At 35.5% G+C, this 25,769-nt stretch overlaps 3 protein-coding genes across 3 annotated transcripts; all 3 read left to right on the top strand.

The window, feature by feature from the left end:
- Positions 1-5,129: 5,129 nt before the first annotated feature.
- On the top strand, positions 5,130-5,880 carry LOC133856540 (uncharacterized). Its single transcript, XM_062291592.1, has one exon. The coding sequence runs from the start codon at positions 5,198-5,200 to the stop codon at positions 5,786-5,788; it is 591 nt and encodes a 196-aa protein (XP_062147576.1). The 5' UTR covers positions 5,130-5,197; the 3' UTR covers positions 5,789-5,880.
- An 11,447-nt stretch (positions 5,881-17,327) lies between these two features.
- On the top strand, positions 17,328-18,192 carry LOC133857294 (uncharacterized). The gene has a single exon (XM_062292504.1). The coding sequence runs from the start codon at positions 17,417-17,419 to the stop codon at positions 18,002-18,004; it is 588 nt and encodes a 195-aa protein (XP_062148488.1). The 5' UTR covers positions 17,328-17,416; the 3' UTR covers positions 18,005-18,192.
- A 2,741-nt stretch (positions 18,193-20,933) lies between these two features.
- On the top strand, positions 20,934-24,514 carry LOC133857366 (uncharacterized). The gene is made up of 5 exons (XM_062292612.1): positions 20,934-21,142; positions 21,231-21,304; positions 22,797-22,926; positions 23,035-23,346; positions 24,022-24,514. Exons 1-5 carry the CDS (start codon positions 21,032-21,034, stop codon positions 24,295-24,297), a joined length of 903 nt encoding a protein of 300 aa, XP_062148596.1. The 5' UTR covers positions 20,934-21,031; the 3' UTR covers positions 24,298-24,514.
- Positions 24,515-25,769: the final 1,255 nt, after the last annotated feature.

A 25,769-nucleotide genomic window follows, 5' to 3' on the forward strand; every position in this document is an offset into this window, starting at 1 on the left:
AGTCACAACCTAAATTGGGGTCGTGCTGTATAGTGCTACCGCCACTTGGTTGTGAATTGTGGCCAGAAATTTCCTTTTAAATTACCACAATTTAATTTAATTAACCTAGCTGACATCCAATATATATATATAAAATTAACCTAGTTGACATCCAATATATATATTTTTCTTTTAAAATATAATTAGTTTTGATTTCTTTCCATCTGTTGGCTAACGAAGCTGGTGAAGTACAGGCTATAGAGAGACCATTGGGCCCGTGAACCGCGTTAACAAGGAAAAACTCATTATTTATCTATATATTTGATCTTATCCGGAACGCTGAGATTGGCATTGCACACGGTGACAAATTGTGTTTGCTTGTTAAATTTGGGTGGTGTTCAAACATGAGTATAAAATTGTATTGGTCAATCTTAACTCGATCTATTTAGTTAAATGGGTTAAGCTTTTTAACCTAAACTTGCTAATTTTGTGTTAAGTAAAAATTGACAACTTTAAATGCCATGTGTTAGGTTCGAGTTGTATCGAAACATGCATATAAGACTATATAGGTTAACCTTAATCTAACCTATTTAATTAAACGAGTTAGATCAGACCCTTCAATCTTAACCTGATCGTGTAAATTTCTAAATTTTATTACTCACTCGATCCTCTCTTTAAGTATTTATATAATTTATGGAAAAAGGTCCAACAGGATATAAGTACCGAAGATTGGGTTACTATGATACACATCAGAGGATCAACTCCAACTGAATGTGGATAAGCATTAGGGCACCATAAACTATCACTTTTGTAGCAACTTGTGGATCACAATCTCTATCTTTAGTATTTTCTTAACGAAAGTGTTGGTCACAATCTCTCTCTAGGATCCTTTCTAGTAAACTGATTATCATATAACAAAATAAAGTGGCATCGATCTTCTGAGGATTTTGCTTAGCCTGTTGGGTTGTAAAGAAATATTTTTTATTGCACGATACAAAAATTTCCTTACCTATGGTTCCACTTGTAGTATAATTAATAGCTGTTAACTCTCAACGGCGTGAAAAAAATAATATTTTTAGTAGATTATTATAAGACTGTGATATAAATTGATGATGTAACAGTATTGACGGTATTCAAATTGTATGACATTTGTATTTTTCGAAAATTATCCAAACACAATTATAAGAAAAGGAAAGCTTTGTGACAGTATTAAAAGCGTATGAAGAGAGTTCAAAGAAAACACATAATCAGATAGAGGGCTTGATAAAATAATACTAACATTAATATAAAAAATAAAAAAAAAAGAATTAAATTAAATATAATTAGTGGCATACTGGGATGCTCGTAATCCTTTAAAAAATGTTAACCAGTGGGAACAGACAACACGCTATATACCCTACAGCCTTCAGTTAAAGGATGCATGCCTGAGTGCCTCTGCCCTCTACCCTCCATAATAATAATAATAGTAATAATAATAAATAAATAAATAAACAATAATGAAAGCTTATACGTATCTATGGGGACTCTACTTTAGCTACAACATGTCAACATGGAATATATATACAGCAAAAGCCCACTTACGGATTCCCTCATGCCACAGCCTCTTGTTTTAGGAATCCTGGAGTAGGATTCTCTCAATTTCAAATGAAATAGATAGTATTAATTTTATAGTCATGATTTAAAGTTAATGTATCTAAATGGTATACATGATTTTACATTATTTAAATTTTCTAAAAGACGTGTTAATATTAACTTCATGTACATCTTTAGATGTACCAACTTTAAATTATGACCATAAAATGAAAAGGATCTTATTTTCCCGTTTAACGTTTTCTAGGGGCCTCAACCACCATGTGGCAACTATACAGGCCTAGGCTTTCACATTAGAACTTTTCCACCATTTTTACAAAATTTGGATAATAACAATAATCATAATAAATTTGTTGGGTTAAATAGCTTAGAGGTACTTGTGGTTAAGTCCTAAATAAAATCTTCACCTTGATTTCAAAAAGCATCACAGGTGGTACATGTCGTTAATGGAAAAACATAGTTGGTACTTCTGTCAGTTCTCCGTCTATTTTTTTAACGGACCTCCACGTCACACATCTTAGAATACTGACACTTGTCTCGGTAGCCACATGATCACGTATCACAGGTAATACTGCTTTTAATGTCATGTAGGATGAGAATAATAATAATAATAATAATAATAATAATAATAATAAACCTCAATTTTTTTTTTTAAAAAAAGGAAAATAAAATAAAATTTGAAGAACAAAAAAATAGGTTGGTCGACTACCCCCATTTTTGCCAAGGAGTTGCTCGAGCCATCTCTTATAGCCAACCAGGGGGTGGTTCGACTACCCACAAGGCCCAAATGTGGGTGGCCAGCCAACTCAGTTTAACCAGGGGGTGGGTTTGGCCACTCAAGATTGGCCGGTCTGGCGGTGGCTCGGTTACCCCATGGTTCTTGGAGGTAGCTCGGCTACTCCCAAGGGCCAATCTTATAATTTTTATTTTAATTTTTTAATTTTTTTTTCATAGCCTTTTAGGGGTGGCTGAACCCACCCCGTAGCCTTTGGGGGTGGTTTGGCCACCCCCAAAGGCCAACTCTCAAATTTATTTTATTTTGTTTTGTTTTTTTCTTAGGCTTTTTGGGGGTGGCTCGAGCCACCCCATGGCAAAAATGGGGTGGCTGGCCACCCCATTTTTTTGTTCTTCAATTTTTTTATTTAATTGACAGTTGTGTTTTTCAAGTTTTTACAATTTTGTATTTTTTTTATTATTATTTTCCTCAACCCAAGTTACAATGAAACCCTAAGTATCACCTAGTAACGTGTGCCACGTGGGTGTCTCATTCGAGATGGACGAAATACGTGGAAAGAGAAACATGTGTCAGCATTCTAAGGTGAGTGATGTGGAGGTCCTTTAAAAAAATGGATAGAAGACTAACAGAAGTAATAACTGAGTTTTTTATTAATGACAGGTACCACCTTTGACCTTTTTTCAAACCGTGACGGCGAGTTGATTTAGGACCTACCCGCATGTATCTACGAGGTATTTAACCCAAATTTATTTAAGCAAACCTTAGAGTAGTATAAGGAAGTCTATCTCATGAAATGAGGAGAGCAGCAAGGAAGACAAAAGGTAAATGCCTGGGAGGAGGCACCAAATTCTTAGAACATTTATCCTCGTGCCAAGGTATCGATCAATCCATGTTTGCAAAAGAGAGAGAAATCAGTAAATGAGCTTGTCAAAACGGGTCGATAGTAGGTAATTCTATTAATGCGTATAAAAGTCAGTCAATGTGTGACCCTTTTTTATGATGTGATGGGCTTAATTAGAGCTGTCCAATATTGTTTAGTTGTTTTCCATATAGTTTAATGGACAGAAATTAGTTACAAACTAACTCGTTATTCCTACAAATTAGTTTAATAAAGTGATGTGTTCTTAAATCATGTATATGTTTTTTACATGCTTTTTTATTAATTCTATGCTAGATAATTAATTATTTAATTTGTGGAATCACCTCTCCTTTTCAAATTAATTCATAAGGCATTTTTGATGTTTTTATCTACTTTGGATTCGGGTACATTCATGTATGCAATTTTTCTCTTCACGTCGTCTATCTAAGATTTTTAATATGGATAGTGAGAAAAGAGTAATAATAAAAAAGAAAAAGAAAAAGAAAAAAAGACGAGAGACAATAACATATCAAAAAAGACCCAAGAGAAAAGTAAAAAGGATCAATAAAAAAAGCCTATCGATTAGTCAAAAAAAGAATGGCTAATGCATAAAAGAGAAGATCAAGTCAAAGATTGTATGAGATAATTATCCTTGAGTGCCCCTTCTATACGGTTATGGCAGAGAACAAGGGGTTTGTGCCCAGTGCCCACTAATAATAACATGTCACGTCACGTTAGTATACCAGAACACATCAAAACAATATAGGCCGAAAACACCCGATCACACCAAATTCATGAAAAAAAAAATGGAAAAAAAAAAAAAAAAAAACTAAAGCTCCTCAACCCGTCAGCCGACTGCCTCTTCTCCATCGTCGGACGGCCGGTCCTTCAGCCAAAGAGATTTGGCGATAGAGTCTCGGTGACCACTAACAAGCCTCCAGATCCTCTTTCCCGCGACCTCCAGACACTATCGACAGAGATTCGGCTTGAGCCTTGTCCTTTGGGATCTCTCCCTTTTGCCGACCGTTCTCCCCTCTCGCCCCTCTGGTGGTTTTCGGTGATCACATCTGGTCCGATGATTTAGTGCTCTCAACATTTTGGTTCAACCGGAGATGGTGAACGGCGATGTGGTTGAGGTCGAACCCGAGTCGGCCACGAGGTGGCGAGGCTTCCACTTGGGCTACGCCAGTTTGGTTGTCGAGGTTGGCGTTGGTAGTTAGGGCTGGGTTCTGACGTGAAGACGCTAATCTCTCTCCCTCGATCTCTTCATTTCACTGCAAAAAAATCGGGTGTTTTGCATGTATTTGATTTTCTTGCTCCAAGCTTACGTGTCAACTTCTCATTGACAGGCAAACAAAGCTTAGTTTCTGCCAGACCGAATTGAAGTTATTCCATTGTCCTTATCTCTCACAATTGAATATCTCTAACAAACTCAAAAGATGAGTTGGATAGTCTTAATTTTGGTTATAACTTCTAAATACTATAGAAAATAAAGCCTGAGGCATTACAAACAATATTTATTGTTTGTTATATCACACCTGTTAGTCAAACCAAATTGCTGACCAATTGGCAATTTACATATGTATGTATATATACATACAAGTACCTGTATGTACCGTTTTAACTGTAAACATTAGAATTGCCTAATTTCCACGTCTACAGTTCCGATCAGTCAAAGAAATTAATCCACGAGTGCTAAAAACCTTGTTCTTTTTAGTGGGGGTAGGATTTCAACACTTGCATGTGCTGCAACTTGCAAGGCAATCCTTGAAGAATCTTAAAGGCTTATTTTAATTCGACATGATCTTCTAAACAATCTCTTATGATCCCATTTCGTGTCATTATAAAAGTACAGAGATCTTAGCTTTCCACCTGGTTGATACATAAAATATAGGAAGCTTCCTCAAAAGAAGCAATATATATATGTATATCATCTGGCATCTTCCTTCAAACTCTATGTATATATATCCGCGCCTGCCGAACCCTCTTAATCCACAAAACAAACCTCTCAGCCTTTTCCACTTTCATTGTCAATGGATGCTCCTCAGCAGCTTTCTTCTCTTTCTTGTAAACTGACTATCATGCAAGCCAAAAACGTGGACTTCAAGTCCACTGGCACGCTCTTTGTTAGATACTTTCTTTCTGCAGGAAACAACAAAAGAATTCGGCTTAACACCCGAGAGATCTCCTCCAGATCCGACCTCTCTTGGAACGAGTCCTTCTCGTTGGATTGCTTTGGTACGCAAGACTCCACGGACAATCTAAAGCAAGAAAACGTGGTTTTCGAGCTACGGTGGAGGAGCAAAGTACCTGTTTTTGGGAGGATTGGGGGGTCACAGCTCTTGGGGAGGGCAGAGATTCCGTGGAAAGAAGTCTGTGACTCACCGAACATGGAAATGGAGAAGTGGGTCACGATGATTTCGACCATGGTACACGTGGGTGACAGCAATCCACCTAAGCTGCAAGTGGGGATGAAAGTTGAAGTTCCTGCAATGGAGGAGATGGGGAGAAGGAGAAATGGGAAGGTTAAGAAGTGGGATGAGTGTGGGTGTAAAGATGTTCATGGATACAATTGTGAAGATTATGATATTTTTGCACTAGCGGCTGGTTTGGAGGCCTTTTAGGCACAGTTTTTTGTTTTTGTGAATTCGGAAAGTTGGATGTACATATGATGATGAAGTGAATACATACAAAAAAAAAAAGAATTAGAGTTGAACTGTTCTTTTCTTTTCTTCTGAATTTTTTTTAATGAATTTCTTTTTAACACCAAATCAAGAATTACAACACACACTAGCAGAAACCTGCTAGATCCCTATGGCAATAGGCCTTTACAACAAACAGCATAAACAATCCCAACAATCTACCAAAACAGAGACTAACTCAGAACAACCAAAATCAGTAGCCACTCCAAACAATCAGCCTAGAAAAAACAAGGAACAAACCAGAACAACTATTCAAATCAAAGAAGCCCCAATACAATCTGTACTGAGCTTTCCCCTTCTGCCATCCAGCAGCTTTACACTTGCAGGATACTCACAGAATGAACAGCAGCAGAAACAACATCAATCGGCGAAGCTTCCAGCCAAACAGTCAACCAGAGTTAAATCAGGACATTAGTTCGGATATTCCAATTAATTAGCACAAAGTGCCATATTCTCCCCATTGCCGTTGAATTTTCCCTTCCACCTAATTATAGCTCTTACCTCCCAACAAATCTTTTGTATCAGAGATTAATGAATTCCCAAATTTGACATCATTTCTCTGCCTCCACAAGTGGTATACCACCGAGCCCCAAGCCAGTTTACATATTACTGCTTTCAGGTTCTTTCCCCTCCATTCTTTCACTCCCTTACTCTTAATATCTTCCCATTCAATAGGAATATTATCCTGAATACATTTCTTCATAACAGGGTGCCAAATTCTCTGACTATATCCACAACCTCTACAAAACATACACTTGACTTCCCCTTTCGCTCCCCATTTTAATTAGAATTCTATCTCCAATAGAAAGGCTGCCCTTTATAGCCAACCAAAGAATAAGAGAGTGTTTTGGAATAGCTAATGAAAACCAAACCAAACTCCAACATGCAACTATTAATTGGTACGTAGCATATCTCTTAGTGCCTACCAAGTCCCTCTACTTGAATAGATATTTCAATTAGAAGCCATCCATATAGGAGTATCTCGGACCCCCAGCTGAATCAAATGAAGGCTGCTCTGAATCTTAACCAATGGGCCTTGTTCTCAAGTAACTAAACATCTTGCGATTGAAATATTTTTGTCTAATATCTGCAGATAATGGTAGCACCTAACAATTATTGGAAAGATCAAATATTGAAATATCTCGACGACTAAAAAAGAAAGTTATTCAAACTTCCGCTTTATATGCTCCTCTGGCTTTATCTGCTCTTAATTCTGCTACTCTGTTACTTTACGTGCTTTTGTGCTGCTACTCCACTTTTTCAATATTTAGTTTAAAAAAAGGTTTGTACAAAGTTGAACAAAAATTATTAGTGTATCATATATATCTCATCTCTTTTTCATGCTCACATAATTTTTTTCTCACTTTTTTTACACTTGCCATCAACTTTCTTTTTCTTTCTAAAATAGCTTCCGGTTAAAGTATTGATTAAATGATAAAATTTATTTTTTTCTAAGCTTTTGAGACAGTTGATAATTTAACATAATATCATAATAAAAGTCTTAAATTCAAATCATGTCTCTTTCATTTACTTTTTATTTCAATTAAATATTATACAGTAACCCTCCTTAATTATTTCCATGTTTTCCGCAACATCTTTTTTTGAGAGAGAAACAAAAACAGAAAGTGAAACCCTAACAACCAATAGCCTCTTGATCTCGTACTTGGCAAAGGAAAAGTTTTCATGAACCAGATAATTAGAAGGGAAATAGTTGTACACAACTTTAAAACACATTGGGGTTTGTGCATTAGTTGCGCACAGTTATGCACGTATCTGTATCACAACCCAACAGTACCCTTTCTTCGTGGAAAACTCATCAGATCGAAGTGGGGGGAAATCGTTTCTAAGCTTTTCAATCACTTCTGTGGTGCCCGGTATAAGTTGGTACTCTTCCTCCTCAACGAGCCTCCACCGTGCACCCGCGATGTTCCACGCCCGGTGAACTTTCTGTAATATATTATTCCTTTTTGGTTGTGGCCTTTATATCACATTTACGGTATTTACTATGTTTATTATTTTTTCAATAAACATATACGGCATTATGGATATTTCCATTAACTTAGATTACCGTAAATATGGAATCGGTATTATGGTTATTTCTATTAATTTAGATTACCGTAAATATGGAATCGGTTAATTGATTTTAAAATCAATTAACGATATTGTTTCCTTGATGGAAGGAAACAAATACGGTGTTTACCATTTTGAGGGTCCTTAACCTAGCCTATAAATAGAGTGCCTGTGTACACTATCAGTACAGCCATCAAGCAATAGGCATAGGTTAGAAGATCCCTCAAATAATCTTTCTTGGCCTTCAGATGGATCGTGGAGACGCTTGAGCAAACATGGCTAGAGGTAAGCCTGAATCCTGTTTATTCGTTTTCCGCTGCGCATGTTAGATTAAATAATATGTTGATTATTTCTAACATGTGGTATCAGAGCCAGCCTCTGTGCTATTTTGCTCAGCATATAATTTTACTATGCGTTATCAATATTAAATCAAGTATTTTTTATTGGTTATCAATATTGAATCAAGTATATTCTATTTGGTATTGTTCACTTCTGTTTGTCAATATTGTTTGAGCAATATTTCGTCTTTTGTGACATGATAGAAACGCATTAGCGATTATTTTGTGAATATTTGTTGTTCACATACTGTTTGTGAAAACCCATAAATTTGATAAAACTATTTTTTGTTTTATCACTATTCTGTGTATTATGATATACTGCCTAATTTTGAGTTGTTGTAATTTTGATATGGGTATTTTCATAAAGGGGTGGCGGCTAGGGTTCCATTTTTAGGGTTTTCAACCCATCTGGAATATTACGGGTCGGGTTGGTTGGTGACTGGGTAGGGTTACGACCCATTAAAGTTTTTGGGTTGGATATATTTTTCGGGTAGGGTTTTTTAAAACCCATGTAGTTTTGGGCCATTTAAGTGGGCTGACCTAGTTTGGGCCAGCACTATACATAGACCCAGAGGCTTGACCCGATTAAGTGGGTTGACCTAATTGCCAAATACAGTAGCCCATTTGGAGTCTTGTGACCCAGAAGCCCAACCCAATATAGTAGCCCAATACAGATACCCAACCCAAATTAAATGGGTTAACCCAATTGGGTCAGCCCAATACAGCAACCATTTTCAGTAACCCATCAAGTTCTTTTTAAAAGGGGAATTTAGGCCTTATGGTGTTTAGAACCTGGGTTCACCAGGTGTAAAGGGCCTTGGCCACTTACTAAACCATTAGGCCATGTGTTTTATTATGTCCTCATATTAAAGTTTTATTCCCTTTATTATTTACAGTACTGTGTATTAAAATTATTGTTTATTTAATACATGAATTGAGGAATATATATTTTAAATTTATATTGTTTAAATATAAATTGTTTGATGCCTAGACCTAAGAATAATTAACAATACCATATATACTGATGTGTTTACAGTAATATCTAAGAATGCAATGTCGGGGAAAGTTCTGGCAAGGAAAGTCTTGGGATTTAAGTGTGTCCGGTGTGACCCCCCTCACTTTCCTGGGAGCTCATCTACTTGCACCTTGGAAAATGCTGTTTACCCCATTTAAGTATTGGTTTGTTATATTCCTAAGGCCATTAAGGGGGCATCTATAAAGTTGTTAGATGTTAATGAAGTAGCAATTATCATGATAATTTTTGGGAGAGCCACAGCATCCCAATTTTGAATGACAATTGCATTAAGATTACACACACGTAATTATCATAATAATTATGGGAGAGCCAAAGCATCCCATTTTTTGTATGATAATTACATCAGGATCACACGCATGAACCTCATAAAGATTTATTAGATGTTCATGAATTACAGCGTGATTATTATGATTTTGGGAGAGCCAAAGCATCCTAATTTTGTAATAATTGCATAAGGATCGTACACATGAACTTCATATAGAAAAATTAACATCGTATTGTAATTAACTCATAAATTTAATTACCTATCCCCAAAGGGAAGTTTTTATTTTTATGACTTAATTAGAATGAGATAACAAATTTAGTATTAAAAGTAAAATTTCTTTCGGTTGCCCAAAGGTACGAAGAATTTTATTTATTAATATTTAAATTTATTAGTCTTATCAATAAAGAGTAAATTTCATGCGTGATGCAACCTTTGCCCAAAGGTAGGTTGAAATTTACTATTTAAATTGGCATTGGCTAATTTAAAATAAAGTTACTTCATAGCATTAAAGTATTTATTTTAATTTTGGGTTATTGCAGCTATTCCTGTTACTCTACCTTTTGGTGGTTTTATATTCCAATACATTATGATAATATTTTTCTGACTGGAAAAATGATTGATATGCTTTTTCATTTGGGGTGTTAAAAATTTTGGTACTCCGTGTGGACAAACCACCTACTCCCGCGGAATTAAGTATGCCACGTGAGATTATTAAGCATGAACGGTGGGAGTGATTTAATCACTTAAGTTAGATGTTCATGAAATCTCATGTCACTAAAGTCATCAGGGATTTATTCCTGAATGTTTTAGAGCCAAAGTTTTATAAAGGTTGTTTATGAACATTTAGTAAGTTCAAACAAAACTTGGCCAGCACCCTAATAGAAAAAGCTTTAAAGACAAACCTTTTACAGTTTCTGAAGTGTTTATAATCCCATTATGGGAATGAAGGATATTATAGATTAGCTTAAGTCCCTAAAGATTGAGATTTTTGAGTCATTGTTGGTCTATTTCAATTTTTTGAATTCTCTCTTCTAAGTGTAGAATTTTATCTTGTAACACACGTAAGGATAAATGGTTAGTAAATAAACTTCTAACCATGTGTGTTCAAGGATATGAGAGAATTTATAAAGTGTTCACATGATTATTCATGTCAAAGGAAGGACCAATAAATGCAATCATGTCCAACACTTAAAGCATGAGAATAAGGTGCCAATAAAGTATTATGGCAATCAAGATACATATTTCTCATGAAATAAGGAAAATTAAGGGCATATAAAGAAAGATTGCATGAAGTATAAGAAATGACTTAAAATAAAGATAATCTCCATATCTAGTATGTCGTGAATCTCTTTTAGTGACTCAATCAAATATATTGTGGATTGATTATGGTTTAACAATCCACATTGTCAACAAAATGCAGAGTCCCTTTTAAAATGGATAACACGTGTTTATAATTTGAGCTTGTTGGGATCTATAGGTTAATTTTAAAATTCAGTTATAATTTTGACCTCAAAAAATGATTTATATTCCATAATCTTTTTGAAATCTATTTTCTAGTTTGGCTTATTAAAAATTTCAATTTTATTTTAAACTTGAAATTTTTCTTATTTTTTGGTGGAATATTGGTTGGGATTTATTTAAAGTCTATTTAAAATTGACCTACGTCCCAATTTTTGAAACAAAATTATTTGTTTATTTCTGCATAGTGATGTTGACGTAAAGTAGAGTCTTTAAGAATTTAAAAATGCTCTTGTTATGGCTTTGGAGATTGAAATATATCTCCATACAGAAAATAAAAGTCGGTGATTTACTGACTTTGGTACTTGTGTGGATTGCATAAGGGAAAGCATACCAACAAGACCACTAGAGGTGCCAAAGAGAGCATTTTGAGATTCTTGAGATCATGTACATTGAAAGGTGTTGACCTTTTCATACTCATTGCCTAAATGGTCAGAGATATTTTTTATCTCTTTTAGTGATGACCATATAAAGTTTATGTATCTCTATCTTCTAAATATTAAAGCTGGGGTATTGAATGCTTTCAATACCTATAAGGAAGAAGAAGAGAAACAATATGAAGATCATAAGATCTAATATAGGCATAGAGTATTAAGGTAGGTACACACAAAATGAAATGATTAGTAATACTAATCTGCTATCACCCTTATAGAGTAAAGCTTTGAAGACCATTGTGTATATGTTAAACAGTATTCCATCTAAGGTTGTCCATAAGACACCTTTTAAAGTATGAAATAGATGGAAGCTTAGTTTAAATTATTTACACATATGGGGTTGCCTTGCTAAAGAGAGGATTTATAATCCTCGCCTAAGGAAATTAGATTCAAGGACAATCAGCGGATCTTTTATAAGCTATCTAGTAAACTTTAAAGGGTTTTAATGTTTTATTATCCTTCATATAAGCCTAGAGTTGTTGATTGTAAAATTTCTAGAGGATACGGAACCTAGTGGGAGTGCTCATTCACATAAATTGGAATTTGAGGAAGCACTAGAGTTGGCCAAATCTCCTCCTCATAGAGGATGATTGATTGTATTCAGGAAAATCAGATTGATTATCCTGAGCCACAATCACTTCTAGAACAACCAACTCATACAGAACAGGTTCAAAATCTATTCTCCCATTGCAAAATGCAGAGGAAGTAGAATTAAGAAAATCCTATAGAATAAGTAGATTAACAATTCTTAGTGATTATGTTGTATATCTCCCAGAGTCTGATGTTGACGTTGGACATAAAGATGATCCAAATTTGTTTTCACATGCTATGAATGGAGAAAACTCCTCATTGAGATTCAGTGCCATGAAGTGAGAGTTAAGTCCATGGCTGAAGGGTCGAGCTAGACTTGTAGCCAATGGTTTTACTCATAAGGAAGGCATTGATTATCGTGAAACATTCTCTCCAGTGTCTAAGGATGGTTCATCAAGATGATCATAGCATTAGTAGCTTATTTTTGATCCAGAGCTACATCAAGTGGATGCGAAAACAATTTTTCTGAATAGGGATCTTAAGGACGAGGTTTACATGAAACAATCAAAAGGTTTTATAAATAACAGTCAGAAAGCTTGCAAATTAAAGAATTCTATTTATGGGCTGTGATAGATCTCTCAATGGTAAGATACTTTTTACAAGGTTATTGTTTATAGAAAACCTTGTTGATTAGTATATATACCTTAAGGTCAGTGGGAGTACAGTAATCTTTCTAGTCCTATATTTGCAAGTGGTGATTTAGGTTTGCTACATAAAGTTCACAAAACTTTGAAATGAAGGATTTGGGTGAAACCTCTTATGTCTTTTGACATAGAGATTCACAGAGACATAAAGAATATTAACATTGTCTCGGAAGGCCTACATTGAAAAAAGTTTTGGAAAAAATTTAGAATGAAGGATTTGCACCTTCAGTAGCAATTAAGAGGGACTAATTAAATACAGATTAATGTCCCAAAAGGTATTGGAATAAGGGCAGATGAAAAGTTTTAAGCGTCTGCATTATACATAACCATATGACTGACAATAAGTATATTGAGTCAATAAAGTGCTGCAAATAAAGCCTTGCGGTATATGCAAGGAATCAAGAAGAACAACTTAACCTAAGGATACACTTTCCATTTGAAGGTGGTTAGTTGTTTAGATTTGAGTTTGCTGATTGTGTAGATAGTAGAAAGTCTACTCTAAGGTATATATCTTTTTATTGAAGGATAGATCCTAGAGATGCAGTTTGCAGACTATAGTTGCTACATCTACCAAGAAAGCTAAAAGTCTAGCGTGCTATGAATTTGGTACACAGGCATGATGGTTGAGACATTTGTTGAAAGTCTCAATCTTGTCGATTTTACAGTTAGACCATAAAGATACTCTGCGGTAATTCTACTATAATCTTCTTTTATAAGAATAAAAAGTAGAAGCAGAAGTAAATCGACATTAAGTATCTCAGTACGAGAGATAACATTAAGAGACATAAAGGGTCTATTGAGCATATAAGTACTGAATTAATGATTGCGGATCCCATGATTTAAAGTTTACCGGTAAAGAAAGAATAAAGTCATGCGGAATATATGAGACTCATTAATTCATTTTCGCTTGGTTTGTCTCTTTTTGGTCTATAGACATAAAGTTATTGTAATAAAGATTTTTTGTGCACATTTGTTATTTTATCCATGAGGATAAATAAAGTTGGACCCGAATGACTTATAGGAAGTTCATTCATAAAGCTTGATTATCCATAAGGTACTCATGTAAGGAGTGTTTTACATCGTGATACATGGAAGGGACGACCTAATTTTATAATGGTTTTACCGCCATGATTCGTGTGAAACATTTCTTAACTGAGTTGGAGGATTCCATAAAAGATTGGCCAAAACTAAAGAACCTAATACCATATGGTCATGTGTTATAAAGTCCAAGTGGGAGAATGTAATATATTATTCCTTTTTGGTTGTGGCCTTTATATCACATTTACGGTATTTACTATGTTTATTATTTTTTCAATAAACATATACGGCATTATGGATATTTCCATTAACTTAGATTACCGTAAATATGGAATCGGTATTATGGTTATTTCTATTAATTTAGATTACCGTAAATATGGAATCGGTTAATTGATTTTAAAATCAATTAACGATATTGTTTCCTTGATGGAAGGAAACAAATACGGTGTTTACCATTTTGAGGGTCCCTAACCTAGCCTATAAATAGAGTGCCTGTGTACACCATCAGTACAGCCATCAAGCAATAGGCATAGGTTAGAAGATCCCTCAAATAATCTTTCTTGGCCTTCAGATGGATCGTGGAGACGCTTGAGCAAACATGGCTAGAGGTAAGCCTGAATCCTGTTTATTCGTTTTCCGCTGCGCATGTTAGATTAAATAATATGTTGATTATTTCTAACACTTTCAGCCCGCTAGCTCAACAACCATCGTATCTGGGCTTCCCTGTGCTCGACGGTACAAGGTGGCGCAGCTGCGCGAAGGGATTTGATTTTGGGTTGCCAGTGGTGTAGCCCGTTACTTCTCCTTGGGTGTGATTGAGTTGTTCCTTTTGTGTAGACTTGGCCGAGCCTGGTGGCTGGACTTTAAGTGGTGGTGGATCATGCGGTTTGACACGGTGGTTGCAAGGAATACGGTGATAGCACCGTTGTGGCTGTCATAGCGTTGGCGCTTTGTTATTTTCAGCTAAACTACCGTCTAATCTGGCAATTATCTCATCCAATTTTTCAATGATTTTTTGCATGAAAATGTTGATGTAACTTAATTGTTGATCTACATGCACGATCGATCTAAACGTACGTAAATCCTCTATAACCTCAGACCAGCCATAGAAGGTTTGCCGAAATCAGCCATTTAAGAGTAGTTTCGGCAACGCCCATTTTAGGGTGGCTGCACCTTTCACAAAGACTCTAACCGGCCATATATATATATCTAGAGGCGTGAGCCACCATAAGTACTTCTAAAGCATTTAACCCTAAATTTATCTAAGCAAACTTTAGGAATAGTATAACGAAGTATATATATATATATATTATGAAATGAGGATAATTGTAACTAATCGTACACCAAACGTCCGGCGGAGGAGACTTGCAAGGAAGACAAAAGGCCAGTGCCTGCAAGGAGGTGCCAAACTGTTAGAACAATTTTCCTCGTGCCAAGGTACCGTTTGGTCAATGCTTGCAAAAGAGAAAGAAATCAGCGAAGGAGATTGCCGAAGTTGGCATCCTGGCCTTAAGTTACTAATTTTATTGACAAAAAAACTGAGTGGAGAGATTTAAGAAAAGAGTGATAATGATAATGTTAATGATCGTGCGTATTTGGGGATGTGTGCTCCTTTTTATGAGAGAGTACTTCATAAAGATGGTGCCCTGAATGCTTATCACGTACGTACGCAATGAGCTTAAAGCTGTCTGATATTATTCAGTTATTTTTCATGTAGTGAGTGCTCGAATGGGCCTTAGACAAATATATTATACCAATGAACTCTCTTCATTTCCTCTCTTTACAGCCAATCACTAATTTAAAGAAAATTAATAATTCAATAAGTAGCATGGAGGATTGCACTTTCAAGGACATGCTAGGTAATTAATTCTTTAACTTGTGGAATCACTTCTCCTTTTCGAATTAACGCACAAAGCTTATTTATGATTTTTTTTATCTAATCTGAATTATAAATAATGTGACTTTTAAAATTACTTTTTATTGATGTTTTTCTACTAATAATATAGCATTTAAAATCACTATTAAATTTAAATCAAATAATAATTTTAAAAATTACATTATTATTAGACAGATACAAAAAAAAGACATGAATATCATTAGGGGTGGGCAAATTATCCGATTATCGACTACCGAAAATACGCCGATCGCTACCGAACCGACTTTGGTCGCATTCCGCCTACCGATTAATTATAAAATTGAAATTCGAAATTAAAAGAGTTTTCGACTTTTCGGATCAGTCAGTAATCGACAAAATGGTTTTTTCAGTTGGTTACCGACTTACCTGACATGACTAAGGCTCAGTTAGTTTTTTAACAAAACTAACAAAACGACGCCGTTTTGAACACCTATATAATCTAATTTTTGGAAACCCTATTCACTCCATTTGACCTTCACCCTCAGCTCAGACCCACAGCGTCGTCTCCCCCCCGCCAAATTAACCCAGAACCAGAAATCCTTGCCCGTTCGCCCCTCCATTTAAACGTCTTTCAAATTCCATGCTTTTTAATTTCTTTGCCTCGGTTAACTTTCCCCCTTTCCTCCAGCAACCAAACAGACCGAAAATACTGCGTTTGGGGGGTTCATAAAGCTCATTCACGTGCCATGGCCCATTCGCTTCTCTTCCATTTTTAGCTTCTCTACCAAACTCTCCCTGACTCCCTCTAGTTGATTCTTTGCAAATCAGGTACAGCAATTAGCATTGATGATAGATCTATGTCGTTTATACTTTTCTCTGTTTTTCGATTTACAAAACTCTTTGTTATCATTTTTTGACTGATTTAGATCCTTGTAGTTATTGTTATTACACATTTCACATAAATTTATTTTATTTTATTTTCATGTTTTGAGTTTTACTTGGTCTTTCTGGATGTTTGCCTGTGTTTATGCCTTTATAGGCATATCTGTATGTGTTCGTATTACCGATTCATCCGATAGACTATTACCGACTTTCCGATTTATCCGACAATTTCGAAATCAAAGTTTAACGGAAATATGTCGGGTAATTATCCGACTTTACCGACAAGGACGGGTCGGTAATCGAAAATGCTATTTTCGACACCAACTTACCCGATACCCACCCCTAAATATCATGTTTAGAATTAGACCCAAATTCGTGACCCAGGGCAACGATGGATTCTTCATTTAACTGTAGAAGTGGAAATTAGGCAATTCTACTTTTGACAGTCAAAACGGGTCATATGCGTACGTGTCTGGATATATTTCCACTTCGACGGCTCCGATCAGTCAAAGAAATGAATCCACGAGTGCCAAAAACCTTTTTCTTTTTAGTGGAGGTAGGATTTCTTCACTTGTGCCGCACCTTGCAAGGAAATCCTTGCAGAATCTTAAAGGCTTATTTTAATTCGACATGATCTTCTAAACAATCTCTTACGATCCCATTTCTTGTCAATGTTGTCATTATAAAAGTAGATAGATCTTAGTAGTACAACAAGAATCTAGCTTTCCAGCTGGGTGATACATAAAATATAGAAGCGTCCTCAAAAGAAGCAATATATAATACCATCTGCCATCTTCCTTCCAACTCTATATATCCGCACCTGCCAAACCCTCTTAACCCACAGAACAAACCTCTCAGCCTTTTCCACTTTCATTCTCAATGGATGCTCCTCAGCAGCTTTCTTCTCTTTCTTGTAAACTGACTATCATGCAAACAAAAAACGTGGACTTCAAGTCCACTGGCACGCTCTTTGTTAGATGCTATCTTTCTGCAGGAAACAACAAAAGAATTCGGCTTAACACCCGAGAAATCTCCTCCAGATCCGACCTCTCTTGGAACGAGTCCTTCTCGTTGGATTGCTCTGGTACCCAAGACTCCATGGACAATCTGAAGCAAGAAAACGTGGTTTTCGAGCTCCGGTGGAGGAGCAAAGTACCTGTTTTTGGCAGGATTGCGGGGTCACAGCTCTTGGGGAGGGCAGAGATTCCGTGGAAAGAAGTCTTTGAATCACCGAACATGGAAATGGAGAAGTGGGTCCCGATGATTTCGACGATGAGACATGTGGGTGACAACAAGCCACCTAAGCTGCAAGTGGGGATGAAAGTTGAAGTTCCTGCAATGGAGGAGATGGGGAGAAGGAGAAATGGGAAGGTTAAGAAGTGGGATGAGTGTGGGTGTAAAGATTTCCATGGGTACAGTTGTGAAGATTATGATATTTTTGCTCTAGCGGCTTTGGAGGCCTTTTAGGCACAATTTTTCATGCTTGTGAATTCGGAAAGTCGGAATTTTTTGTTTTTTTGTTTGTGTAGATGTGCCCATAGGAATTAGGATGATGAAGAGAATACTGACTTTGAAAAAAAAAGAGTTGCAGTTGAACTGTTCCGCGATCTTTCATATATACATAGCACTTGGCTGTTTAATTGGTTCATTTGGTTGTCATGCGAGCATGCTTTTCCGACTATCGCTTCCGCCTTCCTCCTCCCTCTGCTCTCCGCCCCCTCTTCTTCTTCTTCCGTACTGAGATTTTATTATTATTATATTATTCAAGCTTAACTTTATTTACCTAATAGGAATTTAACAGAACAAACTCCCAGTATTTTAGTATTGAAATATAAGAGAAAAAGTAAGGCTGCAATCAGAGCGAGCAAAGCATTGATACAGTTTCCAGCATGGTGTCGTGTTACCTGATGACATGCCTGATGATTTGTCTTGTTCTTTGAGATCTGCAAAATAACAAACAACTGCGTCGGGGGTGCCGACGATCCCCCTTTGATGCTTAAGTTAGAGAGTATTGATTATGATTTTTTAGAGAAAAAAAACTGCTTGAGATAATTGAGTCCTCCTTTATATATGTTATAAATATGTATTTATAGGCTGAAAAATAGCTACAAACCTGATGGCTGGACCTAATATTATTTAGGGCCTTAACTGTGGGTTGATCATGGGCCTGGTGGCCCACAACCTTTATGAGCAGATAATTTTCCTAACAGCATTCATTACAATTACAATGATTCAAGATATATATATTGCATTACGAAAATATTTTTTTTTTTTTTTTTTTTTTTTTTTTTAAATATTTAACATGTTTTCGTTACAAAGTTAAAAACAATATTATAAAAATAATAAAAATAAAATTATAAAAACTTATAAGAGTCGAATCCATTTTATACAAATTTGAATCTGAATTTTTTACTCAAACTCTGTTGATTTAATAAGTAAACCATATCAAAATTAAATTAATTTGAGCTGAATCCGAACCTATTCACCAGCAGCTTTGTTCATTTAATTCACGGCCGGAACAAATTTGTACTGAAAATTCATTGCAAGGGCAAACATAGACGTCCCATCCAATAAAAAAGGATTGGCATCTTTCGTTTTATAGGATGCACAATTTAAACAGATAGATAAGCACCCCATGAGTGGCAATAAAATTATTAATTTCCTCTCGTTGGGGGTGCATGGTGGATATAGCATTACAATTGTAACACGTGCAACATGGTTGCAACACGGGGTCGTTTTAAGTTAATATGGCCCTTCATGATTCTAGAGAGCTTCTTATTTTTATTGTAACACAACACTGTTGCAACTCACGGTCGTTTTAAATTAACATGACCCTTCAAGATTCTAGAGGGGTTTTTTCTTCTTTTTTTTTTTTCTTTCTTTTTTTTTTTTTTTTTTTTTTTTTTTTTTTTTTTATAAATAGTATATATTATATTTTTATCCCTCAATTATTTTATAATGTTCACATGATAGTCCGAATCAACTCTTAATTCTTTCTTTTTTTTTTTTTTTTTTTTCATTTGAGTCCAAGTGTTAGTTCAAGCGGTTGTGTCGATATTATGAAATAATTGTAGAATAAAAATGTAATTTTGACAATTTTTCAATTTTTATTTGATGCAATCTTCCACATAACAATCTAATTTGATTCATTTCATGCCATAAAAATGCTGCGTTGTTATTGTGAAATAGTTGTAAAATAAAAATGTTATTTTGAGTATTTTTTTATTTTTATTTGATGTAGTTTTTTACATGGTATCAAAGTTAATCAACTCTTTCTCAGGGACTCCGATCCCACTCTCTCTCTTTCAATTTTTCTTTCTTTTTGGTGCTCTTCACGGCGATGACTCCTCCAAAGTTCCTGTCGACGTCCTTCCAAACCATTCACTCGCTATATACCTTCATTAGATCTCAGCCTTCCAAGTGTTCTTTCAAAACAATCAACAAACGGATGAGAAGCTTGAAACCCAATCTACACATACCCGCCGGAATCAACCAAAAAGGACCTCTCACGGTTTACTAGCACTTAACTATTTTGAGAATTTTGGGTACTCTTTAAATTAATAAAGTTTATTTTTTTTAAAAAAAAGAAAAAAGAAAAAAGAAAAAATCACTGCTATTTCATTGCATAAACAATCATACAAAACTAGAACCTAGACAGCCCTAAAAAGCCAGAGACAACTTCTTTGAGTTCACAATACTAAAAATAAAATCTAGAATAAAATAACGCCACACTCGATTAATGCGGTGCAAAATGCCCTCCTTTGCCAAAAGATGAGCCGCCTTGTTAGCCCCCGCTTTGTATGACAGTAACTTCAACTTTGAAAATCATTAAGAACCGCATCAATATCAAGCGTAATTTGCCCATACCTTCGCCAATTTTCATTCCTATTATTAAGGGCATTCACTACAATCAAAGAATCTCACTCCAATATAATATAAGGAAAATCTCTATTTTTACAAAATTCTACTGCCCTTAACGCCGTAAAAGACTCCGCAATAAAGCTTTACTTCAAATTAGGTTGGAAGAAATTCTTTATATTTAGTTTATTAAATTGACATTTATCAAATAATTTTTAAAATATATGCGAGAATTACATTTTCTAAAAGCAGATCAAATTAAAATTATTTTAAAAGAAAACTTTGTCCGAAATTAGATTATTTTTTAATGCTTTATCCATTCTTATCCTTCTTCAACTCATAAAAAAAAAGGGGGGGAAAAGAAACAAACTATGCTGTTTGAAAGCCTTTAAAGAAGGAAAGTCCAAAACCACAGAAATTTCTTCATAAAATTATTTTCCTTTTATTAAACAGAAAAAAATGAAAAAGAAAAAAAGAAACTATATATAGTTTGGTGGATATCATTTACACAGCCCAAGACCCTTATCTATACGAAATTTAAATTTTCAAATTTTTTTGAAAATATCTCAAAGGCAGACTAAAATAGTCTGACGCTTAACTCGCTCACGTACACACGCAGAGAGAGAGAGAGAGAGAATGGAGAGAAGCACACCCGTGAGGAAGACGTCCACAGCGGATCTGCTCACCTGGCCGGAGGCTGCTCCGTCAAACTCTCCGGCCAATGTATACGGCGCTCGCTCTCACCAGGTACTGCTTCTTGATTTCTCCGGTGATAAATGTGCGGTTATGCGCCACACGTATTAATACAAACACTTGTGTATGTGTGTATTCTCAGCCGTCCGATAAAATGAGCAAAGTCCTCCACGGAGATCAACTCACCGACGAAGAAACTCAGAGCCTAGCGAAAAAGTAAGATTGCATTCTATTTTGCGCTCAAAGATTTTCGCTTTTGAGCTTAATTTTCATTTTGTCTATTCTGAGAAGTTCGTTTTTCACTTGAAACTATTTCTCAAATGCCGCTTTACAATGCAACAATTGCATGCGGTATCTTTTTTTTTTTTTTGCGTTCCTCTATTCTTTTCCGATTGTGCTTTGCTGACTTTGAAGTCAGATCTAACGGATGCTTTCTTGGTTTCGATCTGATTTCGTATCTGTTTCAAATACTGGTTTATTCTATTTAGAAATGCGATTGATAGAATTTTTGTGTCAATTTTTTTGTGTTCCTGATCTGTGTCATAAGTTAAATGCTGAAGCTTCTCTTCTGATTGATCTTTAAATTATAGTAGCTACTACAATTTTGGTAATTTTTCTTTTTAATATGTAATGTAAACTTGATTACCCCCATGCAGACACAAAAACATAAATATATATGTGGAAGTGTGAAGAAAGCTTATAAGACTTAACTGCTAGTCTGCTAGAGACGAAGTTATGGGCATATCCGAGTTAGAAATGGTCAAAGTCAGTCATACCCAGCATTTGTAAGAGAACCTATGTAAAACGCACCCGTACAAAGTTCAGTCACTTACCCAGGTAGGTGTGTTTATATGAACTCTCTCACAATTTACTGTCCAACCTAGCAATTTGCTACCCAAATTGCTGGAATCTCAATCCTTAAAAATAGGATCTTGACTAGTGGTATTACTTCCATACTTGAAGATATTGAAGCGATAATAATATACTTAAAATAGGGATTGAAATTGCTGACTGCATAATCCAGAACGAAAAATAGGATAAGATTTTACTAGAATAGCCACTGCCATTTCTGGCATATCAAGATGAGTTTGTTTTAGTACCAAACTTCAAAGTCTCAAAATTTACATGGTAGAATTCCATAGCTAATGCGATGCATGTGTATAAATTAAATCTTTAAATGCAACTCCTCCTTGGACCAAGTAAGAGATGGAATAACATTGCTTGGAGGGAATTAGATACACTTTATGCTTTATGTCATGCCAGATCAGGAAAATGTGAAAAACACAAAAAGAAAAGAGTTCATACAATTTTACATTGTGAAAACTTACTATTAAAGTTCCTTCTTTGCCCATTAGGACCAGAGCAAGCTGCTAGATTAAGTTTTGGTTTGCCAAAATAAAAAGAAAAAAAAGAAAAAAAAAAAGGATTGAGCTTGAACCTACTGGTGGCCTACTTTTTTTTGCCCTCATCAGGGTTGAGGTTTGATTCTGCTTAAACATGTTCCTAACTCTGATAGAGTTCACTGTAACCTTCCAACGAATATAAAGAAATAAAGGTAAAGCTGAAAAATAAATCTTGCTGCTATAGATTTTCAAGCTTATGCTACATCATCTATGTTTCTTATTGCAAGGTCTGCGGCATTATGATTTCGTATTATGGGTGTCATATATCTAAGTCTATTTGGAACTGTTTCGTGTGTTACTTTCAGGAAGCCATGTTCTGGGTATAAATTAAAAGAAATTAATGGTAGTGGTATATTTGCTGGAAACGGCGTAGATGGTGCATCAGAATCTGATGCTGCTAATCATAATAACAGAACAGGGCTGCGTGTTTATCAGGTATATTAGTGGATCTCATTGGGTTCAGGGTGCAATATGAGCATCTTAGACATCAAAAGTCCATCATGTTGTCCATTCTCCTTCTAACTTATATGTTTGAACGTTCAGCAAGCAATGAATGGAATCAGTCAAATTTCATTCAGTACTGAAGAGAGTCTTTCTCCCAAGAAGCCTACCTCTCTCCCTGAGGTAGCAAAGCAGCGTGAATTAAGTGGGACATTGCAAAGTGAGTCAGATGCAAAGACTAAGAAGCAGACATCAGGTGCCAAGTCTAAGGAGCTCAGTGGCCACGATATCTTTGGCCCTCCTGAAATTGTGTCTCGGTCAGTGGCTGCTGTGCGCACCTTGGAATCAAAAGAAAGTAGAGACATGGGAGAGCCTGCACCTCGAAATGTACGGACGTCTGTCAAAGTTTCAAATGTGAGTATTTTGTGGGCATGACAGTGAATCCTTCATTGTTTTTATATTTCATTCCCCCAAGTATTATAATTTGGATGAGAAGTTAAACAGTGGTCATTGTGCTAGTACTCTCTTCTAATCCACCATGCAGGGTAACTTTGTAGGCTGGGTCTAATATTGAGTTAATGAAGTGTCAAATTTTATGCATTCCTAAATTGCAAGCTTTTGGAATCAAATGTATCTGAATTCCCAAGCTTGTGAAATGTCAGAAGAGGATCCCATGACAATAATTTCAATTGCACTCCTATAATAAATTGAACTCTTTTCATCATGCATAAGAGCTAGATATTCTAATTTGCATTTCTTTCTTTGCTTGAATGTCCATTTTTTGTCTTTCCATCCAAATTATTGCCGAATCGCATCCTTTCCTTGGTTTCTTTCTACCAGTTTTTCTGCTAGATGCAAGACCATTTCAACTCTCTCTCTCTCTCTCTCTCTTGACAACTAAGTTGTACACCTGTAACACCTTTGAGCACAATGTACAAAAGGAGGATGTACAACGGCTCTTCTCCTTTTTTTCAAGGGTGATAGTATAAAATTCAAACATCTTCCAAATGGTTATGTTTGTGAATTTTTCATATCTTTGGTTTTCAGCTACACGAACTCATGTTTTATTTTTGTTTGTCAATTGTACAGCCTGCTGGAGGTCAGAGTAATATTATGTTTAGTGAAGAACCAGCTGGCAAGACATCTAAAAAACTACATACCCAGAAGTTTGCGGAGCTGACAGGCTATGGTATTTTGAAGGGTGAAGTTCCTCCTGGCTCTGCTGATCAAAAGTATATGAGCACGGCTAAACTGAGAGAAATGAGTGGCAGTAACATCTTTGCTGATGGAAAGGCAGAGTCAAGGGACCATTTTGGTGGTGTCCGCAGGCCCCCTGGTGGTGAGAGCAGCATTTCCTTGGTTTAAATTATGAGGCAATGGTGTTTTCTTCATATCCATTTGTGAACTTCTGTGTTGACTGATAAAGCTTCCATGCTTGATGAGGATTAAGATTATTGTACGTTTGAGTGTATGAGTACTGTTTATAACCCATAAATTGTTGGGTTTACCGAAGTCTAGATAATTGGGTTAGCTATCTATTTACCTATGAATTAGGTAATAATTTAGATAACATTTTAGCCTTTGATTGTTCCTTTCGTTTTTTTTTGTCTTTTCAAAACAAAAATATTGACGATCTAAAACAGAAAAACTCGCAAAACACTTTATTTTCACCATCACTTTCTCAAATAAAAAATAAAAAACATCTTCTAAAAGGCATTAAGAGATGGAGTCTAAGCATTACATTTTCTATCTACTTGATTGTCAAATATAAAATAATTTTGGTTCAGGTCCTGTTTTATCTGGATAGGAAAGAGGCAAGTGAAATTCACTCTGTTGCTTGCTAATTACGAGAATTAGAGAAAAGCTGCTATTTTCACGAGTGGTTGTGCTAAAAAGATGTATGCTATTTACCAGAAGCATACTCCATATATGTCAGTCAGATGCACGAGCTGGGGCCATGTGAGCTACTTGGAGGTATAAGGAAAGTGCCATGTCATTTTGTGCACGGTGCACGAATAATGCAGAACAACTGCAAGTACCATTTCTTCGATGATCAGATCCAAAGATAATTAATTAAAACAACAATATTCTAGATCCTCTAAAATTACTAGAATATTTTACTATGTATATGTTTTTAAAAAAACAAAAATTAAAAGAATTAAAACCTCAACCATTTATCATCTTAGTGTACCACATATTTTTCACATTATAAAGGATCTTGTGACCCTAAGCTTTAAAGGATCCTGATGCTAAATTTTAGTTCGTGTATGGAAAGATTTTTTAGTGCGTATATAGTTTGAGATGTACCATTCATCATTTTCGTGTCTTTTTTTTTTATCTTACCACTTTTGAAAATCACTATTAGATTTGTAGGATCCGACCCGCATGAATCTTACATATTCAATGGTAATTTTTAAAAGTGGAAGGACGAGAGAAGAACAAGAAAAAATGAAATCATTCTTCTTTTGAAAACTCTTTCTAACTTTCAAAATATTGAAATATACGTTTAGATAATACTAATTAAACAGTTTTTCAGAAATGATCTTTACTATTGGCACATTTTTTTTTTTTTAAGAAAAAAAAATAATTTTAAGAAAACATAAAACATTTTTTAAAAAACTTTTCACCTGTAAATGTTTACGTTTTTAGGTTAGTCTTGTTACGTTTACATACGCACAATTGCACATGTCGCATCAGATACCCGGGGTTGATCACTTTTTCTCAACCCCTTTTCAGACATCAGATGTCCCCCTTTGGACCGAATTCGGCTTCTAGTTTTAGAAGCAAAAAGAAAAAAGAAAAAGTACAAGCAAATGAGAGATAATAGCTAAGGTCGA

The sequence above is a fragment of the Alnus glutinosa genome, chromosome 14 (assembly GCF_958979055.1).
Source record: "Alnus glutinosa chromosome 14, dhAlnGlut1.1, whole genome shotgun sequence".
NCBI lineage: Eukaryota > Viridiplantae > Streptophyta > Magnoliopsida > Fagales > Betulaceae > Alnus > Alnus glutinosa.

Coding starts and splice junctions, on each gene's coding strand:
- LOC133857366 (XM_062292612.1), top strand. CDS start 21,032: ATGGAGAGAAGCACACCCGTGAGGAAGACGTCCACAGCGGATCTGCTC. Junction 21,305..22,796: donor ACTCAGAGCCTAGCGAAAAA/GTAAGATTGCAT, acceptor TGTTACTTTCAG/GAAGCCATGTTCTGGGTATA. Junction 23,347..24,021: donor CGTCTGTCAAAGTTTCAAAT/GTGAGTATTTTG, acceptor TCAATTGTACAG/CCTGCTGGAGGTCAGAGTAA.
- LOC133857294 (XM_062292504.1), top strand. CDS start 17,417: ATGGATGCTCCTCAGCAGCTTTCTTCTCTTTCTTGTAAACTGACTATC.
- LOC133856540 (XM_062291592.1), top strand. CDS start 5,198: ATGGATGCTCCTCAGCAGCTTTCTTCTCTTTCTTGTAAACTGACTATC.